The sequence below is a fragment of the Ambystoma mexicanum genome, chromosome 3q, assembly GCF_040938575.1.
Source record: "Ambystoma mexicanum isolate Mex_15411 chromosome 3q, UKY_AmexF1_1, whole genome shotgun sequence".
Classification (NCBI taxonomy): domain Eukaryota; kingdom Metazoa; phylum Chordata; class Amphibia; order Caudata; family Ambystomatidae; genus Ambystoma; species Ambystoma mexicanum.
In genome coordinates this window covers 867,703,508-867,724,481 of record NC_090926.1, presented here as the reverse complement: position 1 = coordinate 867,724,481, position 20,974 = coordinate 867,703,508, and the positions used below count along the sequence as shown (strand labels likewise).

At 51.2% G+C, this 20,974-nt stretch overlaps 1 protein-coding gene across 1 annotated transcript in view; it reads right to left on the bottom strand.

Moving 5' to 3' along the window:
- ATAD5 (ATPase family AAA domain containing 5) overlaps positions 1 to 20,974 on the bottom strand; it is a 648,582-nt gene that overhangs the window by 504,723 nt on the left and 122,885 nt on the right. Inside the window, exon 8 of the mRNA XM_069654960.1 lies at positions 16,207 to 16,361. Within this exon, the coding sequence (XP_069511061.1) occupies positions 16,207 to 16,361 (155 nt within the window). The remainder of the gene's footprint in view (positions 1 to 16,206; positions 16,362 to 20,974) is intronic.

Sequence of the window (20,974 nt, the reverse complement as noted above, 5' to 3'; positions counted from 1 at the left end):
CATGAATCGCAGATACGGCGGGTCGAAAACCAAAGCTTGAAGTTCAGAAATCCTCCTGGCTGATGTAATAGCCACCAGAAAAGCGACTTTCCATGTGAGAAACTTAATCGTTGCCGTCGACATAGGTTCAAACGGCAGCTTCATGAGAGCCGAGAGAACCACATTGAGACTCCATACCGGAGCAAACCTTCTCCAGAGGAAAAGTTCTGAAAAGTCCTTTTTAGGAAATGTTTGACCAACCTGTCACTGAACAGTGGAGTAGAATTCTGTCTCGTGAACCTGGAAATAGCAGCCAAATGCACCTTGATCGACAACACCAGGCCCCCCATAGCCAGAAGCAGAAGGTAAGGGAGAATGAGCCGGAGACACCTCTAAAGGCTGTACGTCCGGCTTCTCCTCGCACCAGGCACAGAACCAAGACCATTTCGTAGTGTAAGACACATTGGTAGATGGCACCCTTGCCGCCGCCAAGATCCAACGACACTCCTGCGGGATCCCTAAACGTCCAAATTCGGAGTGGTCAGGAGCCACGCTGCCAGGCAGAGGGATGCCGGGTCATGATGCCACACCTTGCAGTCCTGCGATAGATGCCGCTCCGACCCCAGATGAATCTGGTCGTCCATCGCAAGGTGAAGCAGATCCGAGCACCAAGTCTGCCTGGGCCAGAATGGGGCCACCAAGATCACTCTGCACTGAACCCTGCGCACCATATCTATTGTTCTCCGAATCAGAGGAAAGGGCAGAAAAACATGCCCGTCGGCGGGAAAGAACACATCCCCCTTTGATTCCGGATGAGCCACCCTGCTGGCAAAGAGGGCACTGCTTGTTTTCCGAGCTGGCAAACAAGTGCAGAGGGGGGGCAGGGGATACCCATTTCTTGAAGATTCTCTCCACCTTCAGTTTCCATACATGTAATGGACCTGCGTCACTGCTGAGAGCATCCACCTGGACATACTTAACACCCAGCAAATGATAAGCAGTGATGTGAATCCTGTGAGCAATGACCCAATGCCAGACACCCTGAGCTTCGTGCCCCCCTGCTTGCGCAGATAAAACATTGTGGTGGTGTTGTCTGTCAAAATATGAACCACTGCTCCCTGAATGAGAGGTAGAAACTACTTCAGAGCCCAGTGAACAGCTCTCAACTCCAGAATGTTGATGTGCAATGACGCCTCCTTGCGGGACCACAATCCCTGAACCTGATCGAGGTGCGCCCTCCCAACCCACCTGGGATGCGTTTGTTACTATCCTGTACTAAATGTCTTGCTCCACCAGGAACATGCCCCGCACAATGTTTTCCGAGCGAGTCCACCACTTCAGGGCTGTCACCAAAGCTTGGGAGATAACCACCTTGTCGGACCAGGAGCCCCGACACTGCGACCACCGGGAGGCGAGAAACTCCTGCACAGGCCTCGTTAACAGCCAATTTGGGTTGAGTGGAATCTCGGACAGACACTGAAGTCCCCGGGACCCAGGCGCCCGGCCTGCAGAGCAACTTCCCAACTCTTTCGACCAACGGCTTTACCAGATTGTGCTGCATAAGAAACTGAGCGCTAAGGAATACCAAATCCCTGGAAGGCGTCAGACAGGATTTTCCAAAGTTGACGGCAAAGCCCAGCTGCAGTGACAGGATCATAGAAGCCTGGAGATATTCTGACGATCCCGATTCCGACGTTCCTCTGACCAACCAGTCACCCAGGTATGGATACACATGATGCCCCTCTCTGCGGAGGAAAGCAGCCACTGGAGCCAGGCACTTGGTGAACGTCCTTGGAGCCGACTTGAGGACAAAAGGGAGAACACGAAACTGGAAATGCTCGTCGCCGACCACGAAGCGCAGGAACTTGCAATGTTTTGGCAGCATCGGGATGTGGAAGTACACGTCTTCAAGATCCAATGACACCAAGAATTCCCAGGGCTGCACAGATCTTATGACGTCCTGTAACGTGAGCATCTTGAACTTGAGATTCTTGTTCACTGGCCGAAGATCCAGAATAGGGCGCCACTTACATTTGTCTTTTTGATTACACAATACCCGGAGTACATCACCCCTGGCCCTGCTTCGACACGAGGACTGGCTCTATTGCTCCTTTTTCCAACATTAGACGCGCCTCTTGCAGCAAGACATGGAGATGCGGCTGCAACAGCTTCTGTTAGGCAGAAACCTCTCTTAGGGACCACTGCAAAAGATTTAGGACTACAGGTGATTGGCAGTAAACCCAATTGGTAGCAGTCTGCACCACCCAGATTTACCTGGTAGCTGTGGCTAAGCAGTCAGACCTCTCAAAATGAGTTAGGCAGTATATAGAGTATACACAATAGGTACAGAGACATAGTAGCACAAGCAAACACTGACCAGAGCTTTGGTGTAAAAGTATATAATTATTTATTTAAAGACACTTGTAAATTACACTAGCACACAAAGAGGTAAGTAATTTCAACACACAGTCACTATATATATATATATATATATACACATACATACATACATATACAACCCTGATTACTTATTAGACAAGTCTTAATGAGAAACGCCACTTATTTTCAAACAAAGGTGAGCGCTTAACATAAGATGGCACTCTAATAAGTTATAGAAAAAGGGAGGGAAAAGGCAAAGTTAAGAAAGCACATAAATTCCAATACTTTTCAAAGAACCACAGTGGGGCAGGTTAGGCAAAGTCTACTGGAGCAAGGAACTTCAAATGCCAGGCCCACTCTTAGAGAGAGCAAGCGAAATGTGTCCAGGATCACACAGCGGGGTTATGCCCAAAAAGTCTTTGTAGATAGTTCATAAAAGATTGGGATCAAGTCAGGAAAAGTTAGTTAACAGGCCCCAGGCTAATCCAGGTTAGAAAGTCGCAGATTTACTGTCACCCAGAACGATCTGTTGCAAGGGAAGCCAGGTGGGACACAGTACCTGAAAATGGGAAGAACGCTCCAGCGAGGGCAGTTATTCCTGGCAGCGGTTGCAAGTCGGTGTTTCGTCCGGAGGAAGGGGTCTCGACGTGGAGGAAAGCTGAAGGTCGTTGCACTGCCAGGGAAGAAACCAGCCGCAGAGTTTCCTGGTTACAAGGTACTACCCTTTTCTTCGCGGTAGTGGTAAACCGTGGTATTCCGGTTGCCAGGGTGCTTGGCATGGGAAAGGCGGCCACAAGATGGTCCAGGAAAGGCGAAAAGACGGGCAAACTGGTTATACCCACCAGTCAAAGGAAGAAGACTCTCCGGGCTGGAGATCTCCTCTGTCGTCGGGAAAAGTGGCGAGACGGTTCAGCAGGACTCCACCGGTGGTGTCGTCGTTGCAGGTTGGCTCGGCTTCTCCCTCCTCGGATTCTTTAAATCCTGTGGCGACTTCTGACGTTCCAGTCCCCAAAGCCCTGCTTTTATGCAGCACACATGGAGTCTATGTTTGGGGGTCGCTACGATACCCCTGGGTTATGGCACGGAGGGTGCTGTGTAACCCACATATCAAAAACACATGAAGCCCTATGAGGTAAAGGACACCATAGCCCATAAAACACAAAGTCAAAGGAACACCTCAAATCATGTCTAAGAGTGGGAGAAAAAGAATCTCACTCTTAGCAGGAGAAAAAAAAATAAACCCCAAAAATCCAGCAAAGCTGCTGGGGGACTCACTAGGTTTGGGAAATTAGCCTTTACAGAGAATTCTCCCCAACAGCTTTGCAGGTGTAATAGAAGGTTTTGGACGCCGAAACTGGAGTGGCCGAATTGTACTGCATCTAGCACCCAATGGTCCGTCGTAATTAAACGTTTGACGTGTTGCGCCACTCTGCCCCCTAGTTGACTGCCTATATGGCAGTCATTGTTGAGGCATAGACTGCCGGCCTTTAGTAGCTGAGGAGGCTGGAACCCTCTTCCTCTGTGCTTGATGGTCCTTGTTCCTCTGCATGGATTGGAAAGAACGTCGGAACCCTTGGGATGAATAACTGGGCGACCGTAACCTTCGTCACGGGAACCCACAAATGTGGCATTTCCTGAGGCCCCTCGAAATGCCCAAAGGGTCGAAAAGAACATCCACTCTGCAGCATACCCAGTAATCTTGCCGTATCAGTCCTCCTTCATCCCTTTCAATGCCTCGTCAATCTTTTCCCCCAAACTGCTGCTCACCTTCACATGGCATGTCCACCACTTTATGTTGGACTTCAGGACGAAAGTCGGTACAGAGCAGCCATGACTTCCTCTGGAGAACAACCCCATTGTTGATTTGCTTGAATCCGGATTCTGCCAGGTCCCGGGCAATATTTATACTGTGGTTCGAGGCTTCCTCCCCCTCCCGAACCAGCAGCATAGCCTCCTTCCGTTGTTGTTGTTCCGGGAGATGGTCAAAGAGTAGAGCCAACCGGTCGTAGCGAGCCATAAAGGCCAAGGAATTTGCTGCCTTGACAGTTGTAGCGCCCACCGTAAGCACCTTCTTGCTGAACGCTTCCTGCATACGGCCCTCACTGTCCGGGGGCGTTTGCACACTTGTGTTGACTCTGCGCTTTCCTACTAGCCGCCGCCAACACCACCACGACTCCGGAGTGGGTTGCGACGTGAGGCATTTTGGTGAAGATTCCGGTGCTTTAAACTTTTTCTTCAAACAGCCCTTCACCGCCGGCTCCGAGAAACGATGGCACATCATTCGCAGACCCTCCTGCCACACGTGGTCCAAAATGGTGACGGAAAAAAACGCCTTCTGCCGCTTCCCCCGTGCGCTCAATGGGAAAACAGTCCTTTTTCGCCTCTTCCGAAGTAAGGCCAAATTCATGACAAGCCTTTGCCATCAGAGCATGAAAAGGGCTGACATCAACCGGAGGAGATGGCTGAGCCGGGCTACTCTGAGGATCCACTTCAGGGTCTGTATCACAAGTATCCGCCCTCCTGGGCAACAACGTTGACAGCATGTCATGAGGAACACTATCAGGATCCGAATCCACCAGCTCCCCTTTTTCAGGATGTCCACTGGGAGGAGAGAAACGGCAATGGCGGCCGAACCAGATGAGACTTTCTCAGGAGACTTGGGCGAGGGACATCACCCCATCCTTCTGTCGGGGCACAACGGTCAACACCTGCTCCACCGGGCTTAGGGGAACTGGGAGCCGTGCATGCAACTGTCCCAACAGCGACTGTAGCATGGGATTCACCAGTGGATACTGGGGCAGGACAGACAACATTCCTTCCGACGTAGACGGCCTTGCCAAATGCAGTTCCAACACCGATGGATCGAAAAACGGCACCTCTTCTTCCAGCCTCAAGTCCAAAGTATACGTTGTGGGGTCCTGCTGAAGAATTTCCAACGGGAGCAGAGGCCCAAAGGCCGACCCAGATTACCACGGCACCTCCGTAGCCACCGGACCAGCATCGGGCCCCAGAGGAGCCGCGGACGACAACAGCACACCAGTCGCCTCGGCCGTCAACGAGGCACCCAGCCCGGCCACCGACAGAGCTGACGTCACCATTTGCAATGATGGAATAAAGGCAACAACCATCGTCGACGGAGGGACTTCCGTAGACAAGCCCCCTCTGCGATGGAACCAAGGCTGCGACCGGCCTGGCCCCCTCCTGCGAAGCGGGTGTTAGGCAGAATTGCATGCAGTCCCCTCTGGGACCACACAATTAGGACTGCAGGTGTAAGCCAAACCAACCTTTGGTATAAGTCTGTACCACACAGTTTCTGGTAGCGAGCTGAGGAGCCAGGCTCATCTCAAGAGTGAATGTGAGCAGTACAAGTTATTACACAGAGGTCTCTCAATCACAGTGGTTCAAGTAGACACTTCTACTCAAGCTTTCTTGGTAAAACACCTATTAATTTATTAAACAATCATTTAGAAAACATTCACTAGAAGGAGGCAACTTAATATTATATACCAATACACTACAAAACTACGTTTTTGAGACAGTTTGAGCTCCCCTGAAATAGGAGCCAAATGGCAGTTCAGTTACTTAGAAGTGAGCAAAAGGCAGAAGGGTAAGTAGAAGAGATCACATACTTGATAGACAGTGCAAATAGTTTCATTTCACCAGAAGAGTTCAATTCAAGTCAATAGGCCTAGACCAAAGTCAATGGGCTAGTGTTCTGGACAGGAAAGAGCAGTTCTGGTATGAAACGGTAAAGTATTTGCAAAATTTCTCATAAGTAGTTTAGGAGAAAAAGAATCATGTTGAGTCACAAGCTGATTAAGCCTGCAAGTTGGGAAAGTTTCATGAACTTTCACTGCGAGAGGCGCATTCTCTCAATCGGGTTGGCACAGTACCTTAGTATGAAGAAACAAATGCAGCTGAAGTCATTGGTTCCAGGCAGTTCCTGCAGATCTCACTGTTCCTGAGCCTCCGTCGTGGGGACAAGAGGGAGGACGTCAGGTGATTCCTGCACTGCACGGGATCATCGGAAAACGCAAACAAAATGGAGTCACTTCAGTTCCAGTAGCTGTATTTCAAGCACACAAGCTGGTGTCCCTCTCCCTGGTTAATCCCAACCAGCCTTGATAATGGCATCTAGGTGGCTCACGAGTTGGTTGGTCCCATCAACTCAAAGGAAGAAGTCGTCCTTGAAGGGGCTTCTCCGTCGGGATGAACTTGGCAATTCGGACCTGCACAGGGCTTCACCGGGCAAACCAACGGTCCAGGAGTTTCAGCAGCCGTCCTCTTCCAGCTCTTCTTCGGTTCTTTAGTTCTTTAGTTCCAGTGGTCGACTGCTTTCCAGTCCAAGAGACTCGCCTTTTAAACAGTTCTCTCCCTTTCATTCCAGCCTTGCTGTCACTCACCCAGCAGGGTGGCTGTCCTTGCTGGACAGTCAGCCAGCCAATCACGCCAGAGTGCACTTCCCTCACTTCCTGCCCACCCCAGACACTCCGGCGCCAGAGGTCTTCAGTCCTGAAGCCCGCCAAAGGCATACGAACAAAGGGACTAAACCTGGTTTGGCACGCAGAGACAAACACTAGAAGGACCTTTCCAAAAAGAAACTGCAAAAAAATTGCAAGTTACTCACCGTAGTGAGCAACGTACTTAGTCCATACTCCATAGTCCCCTTTCCTCCATACTGCATGGGCGTCTCTCGAGAGACAGAACCTTTTTTACCAGAAAAATCTTCCCCACTAAATCTGGAGGCGCGGCCCTGGGAGCATGCGCTGCCCTGACTCCGCCCTCCGGCGCCACACCTCAGTCCCCAAAGACGCATCGACAATAGATTTACAATTGCCTAATGAAACCAGATTATTACGGGGGGTGGGGTGGTGGGACGTAAGGAGGAAAGGGGACTATGGACTAAGAGTATGTTAATCACTACAGTGAGTAATGTATGATTACTCTAACATCCCGTCCCCTTTCCTCCATACTGCATGGGTGATTACAACCGAATCTAGCCCCAGGGTGGCGAGGAGACCTTCCTTAAGCAAACAGGTTCCGGAGAACCGCCTGTCCGAAAGCCGCATCTGACCTGGAGCCGGCATCCAAACAGTAATGCTTGCAGAAAGCCGATGGAGTGGCCCATGTGGCCGCCCTGCTTATGACCTGCCAGGGGACATGGGGCTGGAAAGCGATGGCCGTTGCCTTGGCCCTGACAGCGTGGGCATGCATGTCTGCCGGAAGGGGTCGATGCTAGCCCTCGTGCGCTTCTGTGATGGCAGAGATCATCCAGCGGGAAATGGAGTCTTTTAAGGCCCGATAGCCTGGCGCCTCTAAAAGTGACGAATAGGGCATCTGACTTGTGGAAGCCCTTGGACCTGGCCAGGTAGAATTTAAGGGAACGTCTGACTTCTAGGCAGCACGGAACTCTGAGGCTCGTCCTTCGGGTCAGCAAAGAATGTGGGAAGGACGCTCTTGTTTAGGTGAAAGGCTGATGGCACTTTAGGTAGAAATGCCGGATGGTTCCGCAGGACCACCTTATCCTTGTTAAAGGTAGTGTACAGCTCTGAGGCGACTAAGTCCAGGATCTCGCTGACCCTGCGTGCCGAAGTAACGCCGACTAGTAGGGCCGTCTTGATGGTGACTGAGCCTATGGCGTCCGCGGACATCAGGCTAAACGGCTTGTGCGCTAGGGCGCCCAAGACTAGGTTCAAATCCCACACGGGGTGTGGCTTCCTGATGCGCAGGTAGAGTCTAGCAAATCCGGCCTGGTGTCTGACAATCGGGTTGGAGGAGAAGACCCCTTCCTCCGAATTCCTGTAGGCCCCAATGGCTGAGAGGTATGTGCGGCAGGTGTCCACCTGCACGCCAGAGTTGGCGAGGTGCACCGAGAATGACAGTACGTCATCCAGCGAACAAGCCAGTGGGTCAATATACTTGGTGTGGGCCCAGTGGCAGAACCTGGTCCATTTACTTTTATACTGGGCTCTGGTAGCCTTGCACCTAGCCCCTTGTAGGAGTTCCAGATTGGCCTGGGATAGGTGGAGGTGGCTGACCGTCACCTGTTCAGGAACCAAGTTGTGAGGGCCAGCTTCTGAGGGGTGGGGTGGGGTGGACGACCCTGCTCCCCTGTAGTGTCAGAAGATGCGCTGGGCCCGTCGGGAGGTGGATTGGAGGAACCTCCGAGAGGCTGAGCAGCTCCGAGAACCATGGTCTGGCTGGCCACCACAGAGCTATCAGAATGACGTTGAGCTGGTGAGACTCCTTGAACTTGCAAAGCACTGACTCAGTGGAGTGGGCGGGAAGGCGTAGGCTGACATGTCGTTCCACTGGATCCATAAGGCGCTACCCAGAGAGCCTAGGCCCTGCCCCTGCCAGGAGGCAAACTGGGGGCACTTCTTGTGCCTGGTGGCAAAGAGATCCACCTAGGGGAGGCCCCATCTGTGGAAGATCTCCTGTGCAACAAGGTCGTTCAGCTGCCACTCTTAGTTGTCCGCTCCCAACCTGCTGAGCCTGTCCGCTTCCAGGTTGGATTCCCCAATGAGGTGGACTGGCAAGTGGACAATCTCATTCTCCAAGGCCCATTCCCACATGTTGATCGCCAGTCTGCACAGGGCAGGGGACCTTGCTTGCTGTTGTAGTACATACTGGTCGATTTGTCTGTCTGGATGACGACAACCCTTCCCTCGACACGTGGGAGGAAGGCCGAGCGCTAACCAGATGGCGTTCAGTTCCAGCCAATTGATGTGGTAATCTTGTTCCCGACGGGTCCACGTGACGTGGACCGAGAGATCCTCCAGGGAGGAGTCGGTGGTAATCGTCACCTGCGGAACAGGGGGCCTGAAGGGCTTGACCGTTCGCAGTCCTCAGACCACCATGTGATGTCCGGGTGGAGAGAAGTGGGGATCTTGATTTCGGCCTGCTATCCCCTCTCCTGGTTCACCGATGTTGAGAAGTGAAGTTGAATGATCCTCATCCGGAGTCTTGTGTGGGGGATGGCCAGCAGTACTGCTGCAAAAAGGCCCAGTAGATGCTGGTACCACCAAGCCGAAGTAGCGATTCGGCTGAGAAAGTGGAACGTGGCCCTCTTGATGGCTGCGATCTAGTCCTCCGAGGGGAAGACCCTCTTGGAGCGCGTGTCCCAGATGAGGCCCAGGAAGGTCAAAGACTGCGTGGGTTGTAGCTGTGACTTCCTGAGATTGAGCGAAAAGCCCAGGTCATGTAGCGTGTTCAGAGCCTGGGGGGAGTGGTGAACTGCTTCTTGAGATGTAGCCCTGACAAGCCAGTCGTCTAGGTAGGGGTATATATGGAGGCCCTGAGGAGGGCTGCCACTGCATTCATGTGTCTGGTAAAGACCCTGGGGGCCAACTTGAGGCCAAAAGGGAGGGCCTTGTACTGAAAATGGCGGCCCATGATCCTGAACCGGAGGAAAGAATGATGGGGTTGGCAGATCGGGAAGTGTAGATATGAGTCCTTCAGATCCAGGGAGCACATCCAGTGTCCCCTGCATATTGTCTCTGCAATAAAAGCTGGTGTCACCATCTTGAACCCCTGGAGAGGTAAGGAGAGGTTGAGGGTAAAGGTCCAGTACAACTCTCAGGCCAGCCTGGTTCTTTTTGTGAATGGCGAAGATCCTGGAGTAGCAGCCTGGACGAGCGACTGAATCTCCACCAAAAGAGTTGCTGTCTCAACATGCGGAAGAGGAGGAGATGAGGGAGGAGAGGCAGGAATAGGTAGACTGTACCCAGAGGAGACTACTGACAAGATCCAGGAGTCCCGCAAAGTTCCGTCGCCGAAAGTGCGCGTGAAGAGCAAGCCTGCCGCCCACTGGCGACACGTGGACTTGAGTGGGTCGGCCATGACTTTTTACCCTCGGAGGCAGAGGCGGAGGAGGGGGGACTGGAAAAAGCCCTTGTCCCCCTCCCCACACCCTTTTTGATGCTTGCGCCGACTAGGGGTCGGCGAGTGTTCCGGCTGCCTGGACCTCCGTTCCTGGAAGCCGCGGAAGCCTCCAGACGAGCGACTCTTATCCGAGCGTTGCTGAGACTGGGAGTACGCTTTGGGCGTGGTCTTTGTCAGAATGGAAAAAGACTTAGCCGTCAGAGCTATTCTTCTTGTCCAGCTCTTTGTCTGTGCTGGAGTGAAAGAGGTCACTGCCCTAGGAGGGCAGGTCTAGAATACGTTCCTGGACATCCGGGTTGAACTTGGTTGCCCGGAGCCAGGCCATCCTTCTCATCTCCGTGGCAATGCAGATGGCACGTCCAGAGATATCAATGTGTGCTAGGGTGGGCTCCATGATATCCTGAGCCACGAGCTTGGCCTCGGCTAGCCCCGCCTTGAAGCATGATTGGCTGTGGGAGGGGAGTTACGGGAGGAAGTCAGTAATTTCCCGCCATAATCTCTTGTTAGCGGCTGCCAGCATGGCGTCTGCGTTGGCCTGTCGCAGGTAAGGAAGCATTGAAATACAGCTTCTTACCGTATGCCTCCAAGGTAGTCTCCTCCTTGCCTAACAGTGCCATTGATGAAGACGACGACAACTGAGGCTTGGAGTATAGTGATGCCGCAGCAATCACAGAGGAGTGTGGCCGAGGATGGGAGGATATGCTGCTCCTCCTCCTCCTCCCAATAACGTTGAGGAAGAGGATCCTAATGCGCCATCATCAGCCAGGGCCTTCCACAAACTGATCTCGGGCCTGGCGGAATACCTGGGCTTCCCCCATCCCTAGGTAAACAGCCAGCAGAGGGCATCCTCGCTGAAGTCCTCACGAGGCGCCCTTCAGCCAGAACGGGAATTCCATTGCAAACCGATGTAGTCTCCCTCGCCAAGAAGGGTTTGCTCAAACCCCACTCCGTCCAGCCAGTCAACCGCCACCTGGACGCCAAGTACAGGCAGATGGAGGGGGATGCTCTCCTCCCATCCTCAGCCACACTCCTCGGTGATTGCTGCGGCATCATTATAGGGACCGCCGGCTGAGGAAGAGGCGGCAGCTGGTATGGAACCGCTTGCGGAGGAACCGGAGGAGGAGGCTGAGCCGGGGCCAATGGTGTCGGCGGAGGCGTCTGTGGAGCCACTAGCATAGCAGGAAGGACTTCCCCGACTGCGTCGATAATAGCCCCCATATCAGGAGACCCGCAGCTGAGGCCGCTGCCGACCCTGTACATACGAATGCAAGGGAAAACCACCTTGTGCATAAAAAGGGTAGGCCACGTACCTGGTTGATGCCAGTCCCACCTTGATACTCGTTCTTCACCGAAGTCCTGCAGAGGCGTCGAGCGGGTGTCCTTTTCTGGCACGTTACGCTCACCTGGTATCCACAGGGACGCCACCCAGCCAGTTGGTCGCCGATGCCCTTCTCAATGGTTCCCCGGTGTGGTTCTCGGTGTCCATGGGATTCCGCCTGGAAATGAAGACTACGTTAGGACTGGACGACCAAGGTACGTTTTTTCCCACCTCCTTTGTGATTGCAGCCCCTCTGGGTTCTCTTCTCACCTGGTTGTCGGAATTGGTGGGCTCTCCGTCCTGCTCTCTGGGCAGGGACGCGTTGTCTATGGTGGGCACGTGCTGTCCAGTTACTTCACTGACTGCAGCCCTAGTAATGTCTCTCAGATGAAGTTGTTATTCTTGCATGCCTTTTCACTGTTCTAAAATGTCTATTTATCTCCCTTAGGTGCGCGGAGTGTTCGCTTGGAGAACTGGGTAGGCTGGATCTTGCCGGTAAACAATGGCACACCAAAGCGCTATGATGCGATAAGGAAGCGCTTTGTGCAGCACAGCGATGTCTTGTCTTCAATGACCTGTGCTTTTCTCTTTTTTGTAGGTCGTGGTGTGCTCCCAGCGCGGATGGAGTTCGAGCTTTGCCGGTCGAAAATCAGCCAGCCAGGTAAGTCTCGAAGCGCTTCGTGTTTGTAATGTCTCTTCTACCTCCTTTAATAATGTCTTTCTCCCTTTTTCAGGTCCTTCGATCCAGGTGGCAAACTCTTCAAGCGGAGCTGCGAGCAGTGAAGGATGGAGATTACAGGTAAGATTCTGCAGCTAACGTTCTTTGTTTTTCTGCGGGTCCGGAATTTGTCAGACTCATGAGAAAGCTGGACACGGTGAGCGTCACGTTGCTAGTAGCAAAGTAACGCGAAGCGTGTTGTGTGGTTCGAGTGTGGTTTAAATAGGCCACCACATCCAAAACACTATACCGCATAGCTTGGTTCTAGGAATCAAGCTATGTGGATGCCTCCATGTTGACTGAAAGCCCTAAGCAGTAGTTCCACAAGCAGTAGTTCCCAAGAGGGCCTGAGAAGTGGATGCCAGGCCTTATAAGCGATCCGAGTCCTGATTCCACCTGGCCAATGGGCATCAGGTCTGAGGGTCGTGACACACGTCTGCCATTTTGCTGAGCTGCCTACCATGTGGCTGCGATGTGTTGCTCGGCTCGTTGATGCGAGCCTCTGCCAAGTCTTATGTGAGCGGCGTGAGACTTGCCCCGCTCCTCGGGCCCTTGCCTGGTACGTGTCCACCTCGACCCGGGGGACGTTAATGCTTTCAGGCACCCCCTCGGACGTGCTGCCGGTAACCGGGCATAGCCCCTCGGCCATGATGCCAGTAGCTGGGTGGAGCCCCTCGGGCGCAAGCCCGGTGACAGCGCTTCTCAGCCCCTCAACTTTGAGACTGGGAGGATCTGAGGACCCCTCAGCCCGAAGGCCGGTAGCTGTAGCAGCCTCGGTGCGTGAGTGGGCATAAGGAACAGACCGACCCTTCCTGCTCAGTAGAGTCCCTGGGAAGGAGTCTCCCTTGCGAGGTGCGGATGAAAATATAGGCCCTACCTCAGGCCTGGATCGATGCTTCACGAAACTCTTGAGATCCTCAGAAGGAGACCGTTGAAAGAGCGCCGTCCACCTTGCTAGTCTGTTCTTCAGTGCTTTCGAGGACAGCGAGCCGCACGCCGAACAGGCCTGCCAACCGTGGTCTGAGCCAAGGCAACGTAGGCAGAGGGCATGGGGTCTGAAGTTGGGAAGGGCCCGTTGCAGGATGGGCACCTGCTGAACCATGTCGAAGTCGACATGCGCCGGGGAGGAGCTGTGGCGTCTGAGGACAGAGTACCTATTGAAAAAAGACAAAATAAGAAATAGAGGAAAAATGTGTGCGTGGAATTACCTGGCCAAAGCCAAACCCAGGAGCGCTGGTGAATTCGTCCCGTTCCCATCGACGCGGAAAAGGGGACTGAGGTGTGGCGCCGGAGGTCAGAGTCAGGGCAGCGCATGCTCCCAGGGCCAAGCCTCCGCGCCTCTAGATTTAGAGGTGAAGAAGATTTTTCTGGTAAAAAAGGTTCCATCTCCCGTCCCTCGCGAGGGACGCCCATGCATTATGGAGGAAAGGGGATGGAACGCAAGAGTAAAACCGGGACCTGTTTAAACAAAGGGGCTTAAGGCTCCATCTTGGAAAACATGGCTCCAGTGATTTTTAGCTACCAGTGTTGGCGTTAGGGAGAAATCATGGTAGTTCGTTGTAAAAGCACTGCCACCAGCATTTTCAATAGGAAAGGGTATCATTTGACTGCTACATGAGTATTTCAGAGACAGGGGATACTATGCAATCCCTCCAGCACTCCATTGTAAAATGGTGTGTGCTGGGTCTAGGCATTTGGAAAGACTATTAAAGTCAATTTCACTTTACATTCTCTGGGAAATAGTTTATCCCAGAGAAGGTATTTAAACATTTGGGAAGTCTAAAAGACATCCCTGTGTCACTGCCCTGAGGGTGCAGTGTAACACACATGAAAAGATGATGCCTATGGAGTTATCTAAAACTCCAGAATCAAAGAACACAAGTGTAAAAAACACAACAAAACACATGAGTGGGCAAAAAGGCTCACACTCTTTCCAGGTAAAAAATCAAGTCCTCAAAATCCAGCAAAGTTGCTGGGGGTCTCTAAGGTGAAGGGAATTAGCACATTTATGAGAATTCTCCCCAACAGCGGGTCGCTTGGAGGTAGAGCAGGAACGATGTTTATAAGACTCCCGGTCTGAGGAAGCCATATGGCAGTCCTTCGACAACGATCGATTTGTCGAAGAAGACGCCACCGACTTAATTTCTCCTCATCTGCCACTGAGGACTTGTGAGACAGTGCCGCCGACTTCTCCGGCCTAGCATTCAATTCCCTCAAATGGTCTGTTCTTTTTGGCTTGTCCAGAGCGGGGCCACCCAACCCTTCCCGCCTCACTGCCTCTGACTCCGGCAGCCTCCGACTCCGGCAGCACCCCAGGGCACACTTCTTAGAGGCGGGTTCTGCCGACTTCACCCTTTGGTGTTAAGACTACCCTTTCACCGTCGTAGCAGAGGACTTGCTCCTGCGGGCCGAACCAATCTGCGAACCCGGATAAGGCCCTTCGTTGAACCATCAAATCAACTGGCAGTTGAGGTCCTTCATCGCTTTCTGCGAAAAGCGATGACAAATCTCAGTTGTCTGCAGAATGATTGTGATACAGGCAATACAGACCATGCGCCTGCCCATCCCCTTCGTCGACATTCTTTAGGCCACAGGTCTCATGGCCTAAACAGCGATTTCTTTGAGCCCACAGATGACATGATGGCCAGAATGTACAAAGCACGTGTAGAACACGAAGAGTAAGTCACTCTAAAGCAAGCACGAGGTGATCCCAACAGTTTGACGTCCAGACGTCCTATTGGTGTAGCCGAAAGCACCCAAAAAGACATTGATGGGACACTCTGTGTCGAAGTTTTCCATAGGAAAAAGCAATGTTAAAGTTAACAAGGTTTTCCCAGCCTGACGGGGAAATATAAAAAGCATGTGAATTCATGAACGATCCAATGCTAGAGAATGTGTGCTCTCTGCCTAAAAGTGCACAGTGCTAATAAAGTACTACAAGTGCCAAGGATGTGACCACCCTTTCCAGATGTTTGTACTTTGGCCATATTGTTCTATGGCCGCCTTCCTGCCCCAAGGATCCAGAATTGATATTTATGGAAAGCCCTTTCCTGGGCATTGTGGTTACGTGGGTGTCTCTCCCCGGACATGGGCGATGGGACAATCTGATGAGTCCACAATTGTAAACTTCCACACGGGAAGATTACTCGTGGAACCTCGACCTCTGATTAGGGTGTGTACCTTCGGGGTCTGCTGTGTCTGGAAGAGGCATAACTACAGACAGAGACCCCGGCACCTTCATCAAAGCAGACCAATAACCTCAGGTGGCGGTCCTCAACGACTGGCAGATGGCGCAGTTATTCAAGTCGTGGCCTGACAGACATTGCTCATGAAGTTCCTCGATGTACACGTTCTTAAGGTGGCAGGCTTTTCTTCCTCGTGTCCGTCAAGATCTTCATAGACTCCTGAATGTCTCAAAACTGGATGGAAAAAATACAGCAACCACAGAGGCGATTGAATGGGCCAAACGTACACACCAGCAGACAGGAAGCAACACGGCACAAAAGCAGATATTATTGAAAGAACAAAATCAAATATATAAAAAATAGTCAAATATCTGAAGAGCGATTTCTGGAAGACTCACTTAATGACCGGTAAAAAATCTAAAATGGCCACCAGGGGTGGAGCCAAGGGGACCTGTCTAATTGGCTGTGTGCACTATGACCCAAAATGGCTAATGGAGAACTTAAGTGACAAGCAGTTTAGAAATGTAAAGGTAAACTGCTTTAATGTTACCAAGGGTTCCCAGCCTGACAGGGGAATCTTCAAGAGCATGTGAATCCATGAAAGATCCAATGCTGGAGAATAAAATAGGCAGGGTCTCATTTTTAACAGCAGATTACTGAACGAAAAAAAAAAAAAAAAAAGTCCTACATCACATCTACAAATATGCATAACACAAGCTACTTATTAAAAGACAGATACAAACCATATCCGTAGAAACAATGTTTCGTTTTGAACTTTTAGCAGTAAACGTTCCCAGGGACATGCTCAGTTTTGCGACGTCCTTCACATCAGTCTGGTGCTGCGGAAGCCCACTCAGGAAAGGGGTGGACGGCCATAACAACGTCCACATGCGAACACCTGGGAAAAAAACAGTTAATGATAAGGCTGCATAAATCACAAGCTAAAATAAACAAACCATGCAAATGCCCACTTGCTTGGATTTGAAGTATATTGCTTCAGCCATTACGGTGATCATGGAACCGCAACACTGTCTCCCGGCAAGCGCAACACAACACCCAAGGGAAACAGCACAAAAATGATGCAGCTGCTAACACTGCTGAAGGTTTTTATAGAGTGTTGCTGCAATAATGTACTGTACAAGATCATTGAAATGTCACTGAACCCAAAACACTGAACAGTCTTACCATGGATTAAACAGAAACACTCTTATTTTATGCCAGGTGGGTCAAAATTGCACAGATTAGAGGTTGGAAATGGCACCAGGTCACAGAAAGCACTTCTGCCCATGCACTTTGTGACAAATTGAGGGAATTCGTCCCTTCTCCCCCCCCCCCGCCCACCCCTGACCTTCTCTGTCCCCTGGGACATGAGCCTGCTCCCCAAAACCCTCCGTAGTGATTGAGGCAAGTGGGACCTCATTTGGGGAGACTCCCCTTTGGGGACGACGACTCCAGATCCTGTAAGAAACTCCCGGAGATCCTCCAAGTGATGGTTTATATCAGTGATCTTCAAATTTGATTGGCCGGGACCCCCGGAACAAAATGTGGGCAGGCCAAGCCCCCCCAAAAATGTGCAGTGTTGCAAGCCGTTACCGCACCCTACTTCCAGTATAGTCCCTGGGCTCCCGCACCTGCTCCCATCACAGTCGTTAGGCTCCCTCATCCCACTCCTACCCAGTCCCTGGGCTCTCCCCACCCCATTACACACCCTGGGCTCTCCCCACCCCATTACACACCCTGGGCTCTCACCACCCTGGTCCCACCACTATCCCATGGTTCCCGCCCATCCTGCTCCCACCACAGTCCCTGGGCTCCCCCCATCCTGTCCCCAACACAGTCCGAGGGCCAGTGGCTGCTGGTGAATTTTTTTAAGTGGTGGCCATAACTATTTCTCCCAAAGATGCCATAGCGACTGAGCACAGTGGGGGAGCCCGAACCAATCAAGGGGGCTTGGGGGGGGGATCCCCCCCATACATTAAAAAAAAATGTAAATAATGGGTTAAAATGTTACATTGTAGAGCATACTTCAAAGAAAATTGGTAAATGGACAGTTTGGAATTGGTGCTGGGGTGCCCGGGGGGCAGGCATGACATTTACTGGACATTATGATAGATGTTCAGTAAAAAGATACCATCCCTGTCCCCTGGGCCCCACACAATCAACAAGATTGTGTATGTAAGGCGGTAGGGTGCCAAGGGGGAAAGCATGGTATTTTTGACTGGACATCTATGATAAAAATCCAGTAAATAAAATACCATCCCTGTCCCATCGGCTCCACAGAAGGAGAGCGGAGGCGGGTAGGGGGATTGTGCAACAAAGGCATTTAGGCATTTTTAAAATGCCTTTGTTGTACAACCCTCCTACCCCCCTCTATCCAATTGCCAGAATCAGCTCAACAGACCAAAACAAACACATTCATACAGCAATCACCATCATTCACACGAGCATCCATCACCATACACTCACTCATAACAAGCATACAAGTTTAAATAATAAAAATATGAACATAAACGTAGCTGCTGCATTGGCCTGCGTGTGGGTGCTGAAACGCCCTGCTCCAGGCTGCTCGGTCAGTATGTGCGTGGCGGCGCACAAGCTCCCCCTCGCACATACAGACATGCAGTGCCCCAGCCAGCATTTCCAATGAACTATGCAATGCTGGTGAAGCAAAACGCCTCAGCACTTGCATGGCTCAGTGAGCATGTGCGGCTGGGGAACTAAACTGAACTGTCAAAGGGAAATAGTGTTTCCCTTTGACAGTTCAGCCAGCCCAGGAGCACTCCCTCAGCTGGAAAAAGCAGCTGAGGGAGTGCTCATTGTTTCACTGGCTGGCTCCTTAGCTCCAACATAATGGGCGAGGGGGCCACTGGGTGGGCACCCCCTCGCCATTATGGATGAGCCGCCTTTTTGGCCAATGTGGGCCAGTTTGATTAGTTACTTCAGTATGCAGTTAGTAATGTTGTAATGTTGACCATTGTTGCTGAATAAATATTCTTTAAATATCACAATTTACTTACATTTTAACACAAAGCACCCCCCCGTGGGTACTATTCAAATAGTCTGACTAAAGGAATGAATATCCATTTACAACTGCGGGCCACTTTTTCATTGGTGCCTGAGACAGTTTCATGCTTCAGCCCGATCATGTGAGCCGCCCCTGCCCATTTCTTCAAATCCCCAAAAATTTGAAAAAATTACAATTTTTATTTTTTACATTTCATGCTGGGCTCTCACGGCCCCCCCAGGAATGCGGCCGCTGACCCCTCCGGGGGCACACCCCACAGTTTGAATACCGCTGGTTTATATGGACTTATATAATATTCCAGGACGTTACACGTTTCATGAGTCAAGTGAACTAGTATAATCAACCAGAAACTGAGGCAATCCCTTTAAATCCAAGCCTCCAATCAACTGGGCCGAGGAGAGTGAAAAAAGGGATGACAAGCAAGAGAAGGAAGGCAAGAAGGCAGAAGGCAGAAGGCTGTGTGAGAACAGAGTCGAGAGATGCAGGGGAAGCCCCATGTATGCAGCCGAGCGGAAGGAGAGTCGCAGTACGCGGAGCCGGCGTAATCCAGACCAGCTGTGACTCAGGAGCATTTACCACTGGGAGACCAGCTATCGAGAAAGGAACTCCAGTAGTGGCATGACCACAGCAATTGTGGTGGGCAACCTGCCTGTACAACAATGCTGATACCAGGCACGGGAACAAGCAGCTCCCAACTCTAGTCCCGGCACTCGTAACATCCAGAAGGCGATAGCAGGGTGCACCCGAAGCAGACGCTGCAGAGTGAGCAAGGCTGAGAGTCCAAAGTCCTACAGGTACCAGAGACGTTACCGCTGGAGACAAAAGGCAATACAGTTAACTTGAGTACAGAATATCAAAACCGACTCGTTTTAAATTGAACAAAACCCAACCAGCAGAAATGGGAAAGGAATTTAAAATAAGCTGATGAATCCGATCTGTTGAAACAGAGCGGGAGAAATAGTATTGAAATTTTAATACCCTGGCAAAAGGGAAGAATAAACTATATCCCAAAGATAAATAAAATACCCAAGATATATTTGGGGAGTAAAGACATGGGAAGTCACAAGAACCAGTCCTGTACATGAAAGAGTACCTTGGCTAGAGGAACTATAACTGGGAGTTCAGTAATCTTAAATCGAGAGAGGAGAGCAATATAGAAGAGGGTCTGGAACCCTGGAAAAGAGAACAAACGTGAGCAGAACCCAAACAAACCCTACGAACAAGCAATGTAAAGTTACTCAACGTAATGACTAACGTACTTCGAGTCCATAAGCCCTGCGCCCCCATACTGCATGGGCGTCCCTTGCTATGGACGCGACCGGAACCTGTTTTGCTAAAAAAAAAAGCACTGGCTTTTAAAATTAAAAGGCGCACAGAGTCATGGCCACAGGAGCGTGCGTTCCGCAACCCCCGCCCTGCGGTGCCCCACCTCAGTCCCATTTGACAGGTTGACCAGCTATAAAAGTCTAAGTGATGTATTTTAAAGGGTTGGAAGGAGGGTCGTACGGAGGAAAGGTGCCGTCCCCTTTCCTCCATACTGCAGTGGCGATTACAACTGATATTATACTCATAGGGAGGGGAGTAATGAAACCTTATGCAGATAGATTCCTCAACACTGTCCGACCAAAGCTACGTCACAGTCAAACAGTAATGCTTGCAAAAAGCAGATGGACACCCAGGTAGCTATTTGCTGATGAACTGCCATGGAACATGCAGTTGAAATACTACAGCTGTAGCCTTTGCTCGACTGCACGCGCATGCAATTTGCATCGTTTTGCACCCTATAAGCCTGTTATAGCAGCCACCATCCATCTGGCACGGAAGCCTTCGAGCCAGGGCAAGCGCCTCCAAACGTGACAAATAGCACATCTGACATGCAGAACTTCTTAGTTCTGCTGATATAGAACTTTAAAGTTCTGCACAAATCCAGAAAATGTAACACCCTTTTGGCTTCCGACTGTGGATTAGGAAAAAACAGATACTCTCCTGAAAATTTGACAATCTTAGGTAAAAACCCTGGATGAGTCTGCAATACAACTCTCCCATATCTGAACCGCTAATCTGCATAGAGGAAGAGATCTCGTCGTCGTCGTCGTCGCCCCCCCCCCACACCCTGCTTGTTGAAGTAATATATAGAAGTTGAATGGTCTGTTCTGATGAGGATGGTTCTGTTCCTGATTTGGGACAGAAACGCCCTCAGAGCAAACTGAATGGCTGAGAGCTCCAAAACATTTATGTGCAAGTCCTTGTCCCTGTGAGAACATATCCTGTGGACCAAAAAATTGTCGATGGCGGCACACCGTCCCTCTAAAGGAGTCTTTAGTGATTGTAACTGACGGTCTGAGCAAAAGCCCTTCCGATCAGAAGGTTGGCCTCCTCTCTCCACCAGAGAAGGTCTGGTATTGGCTCTTGCGGAATTGGGATTCTGCTGGACTGGCAAATGGAACCGCCAGGAGACCCACTACCCTAATCCCAAACAGGTGCTC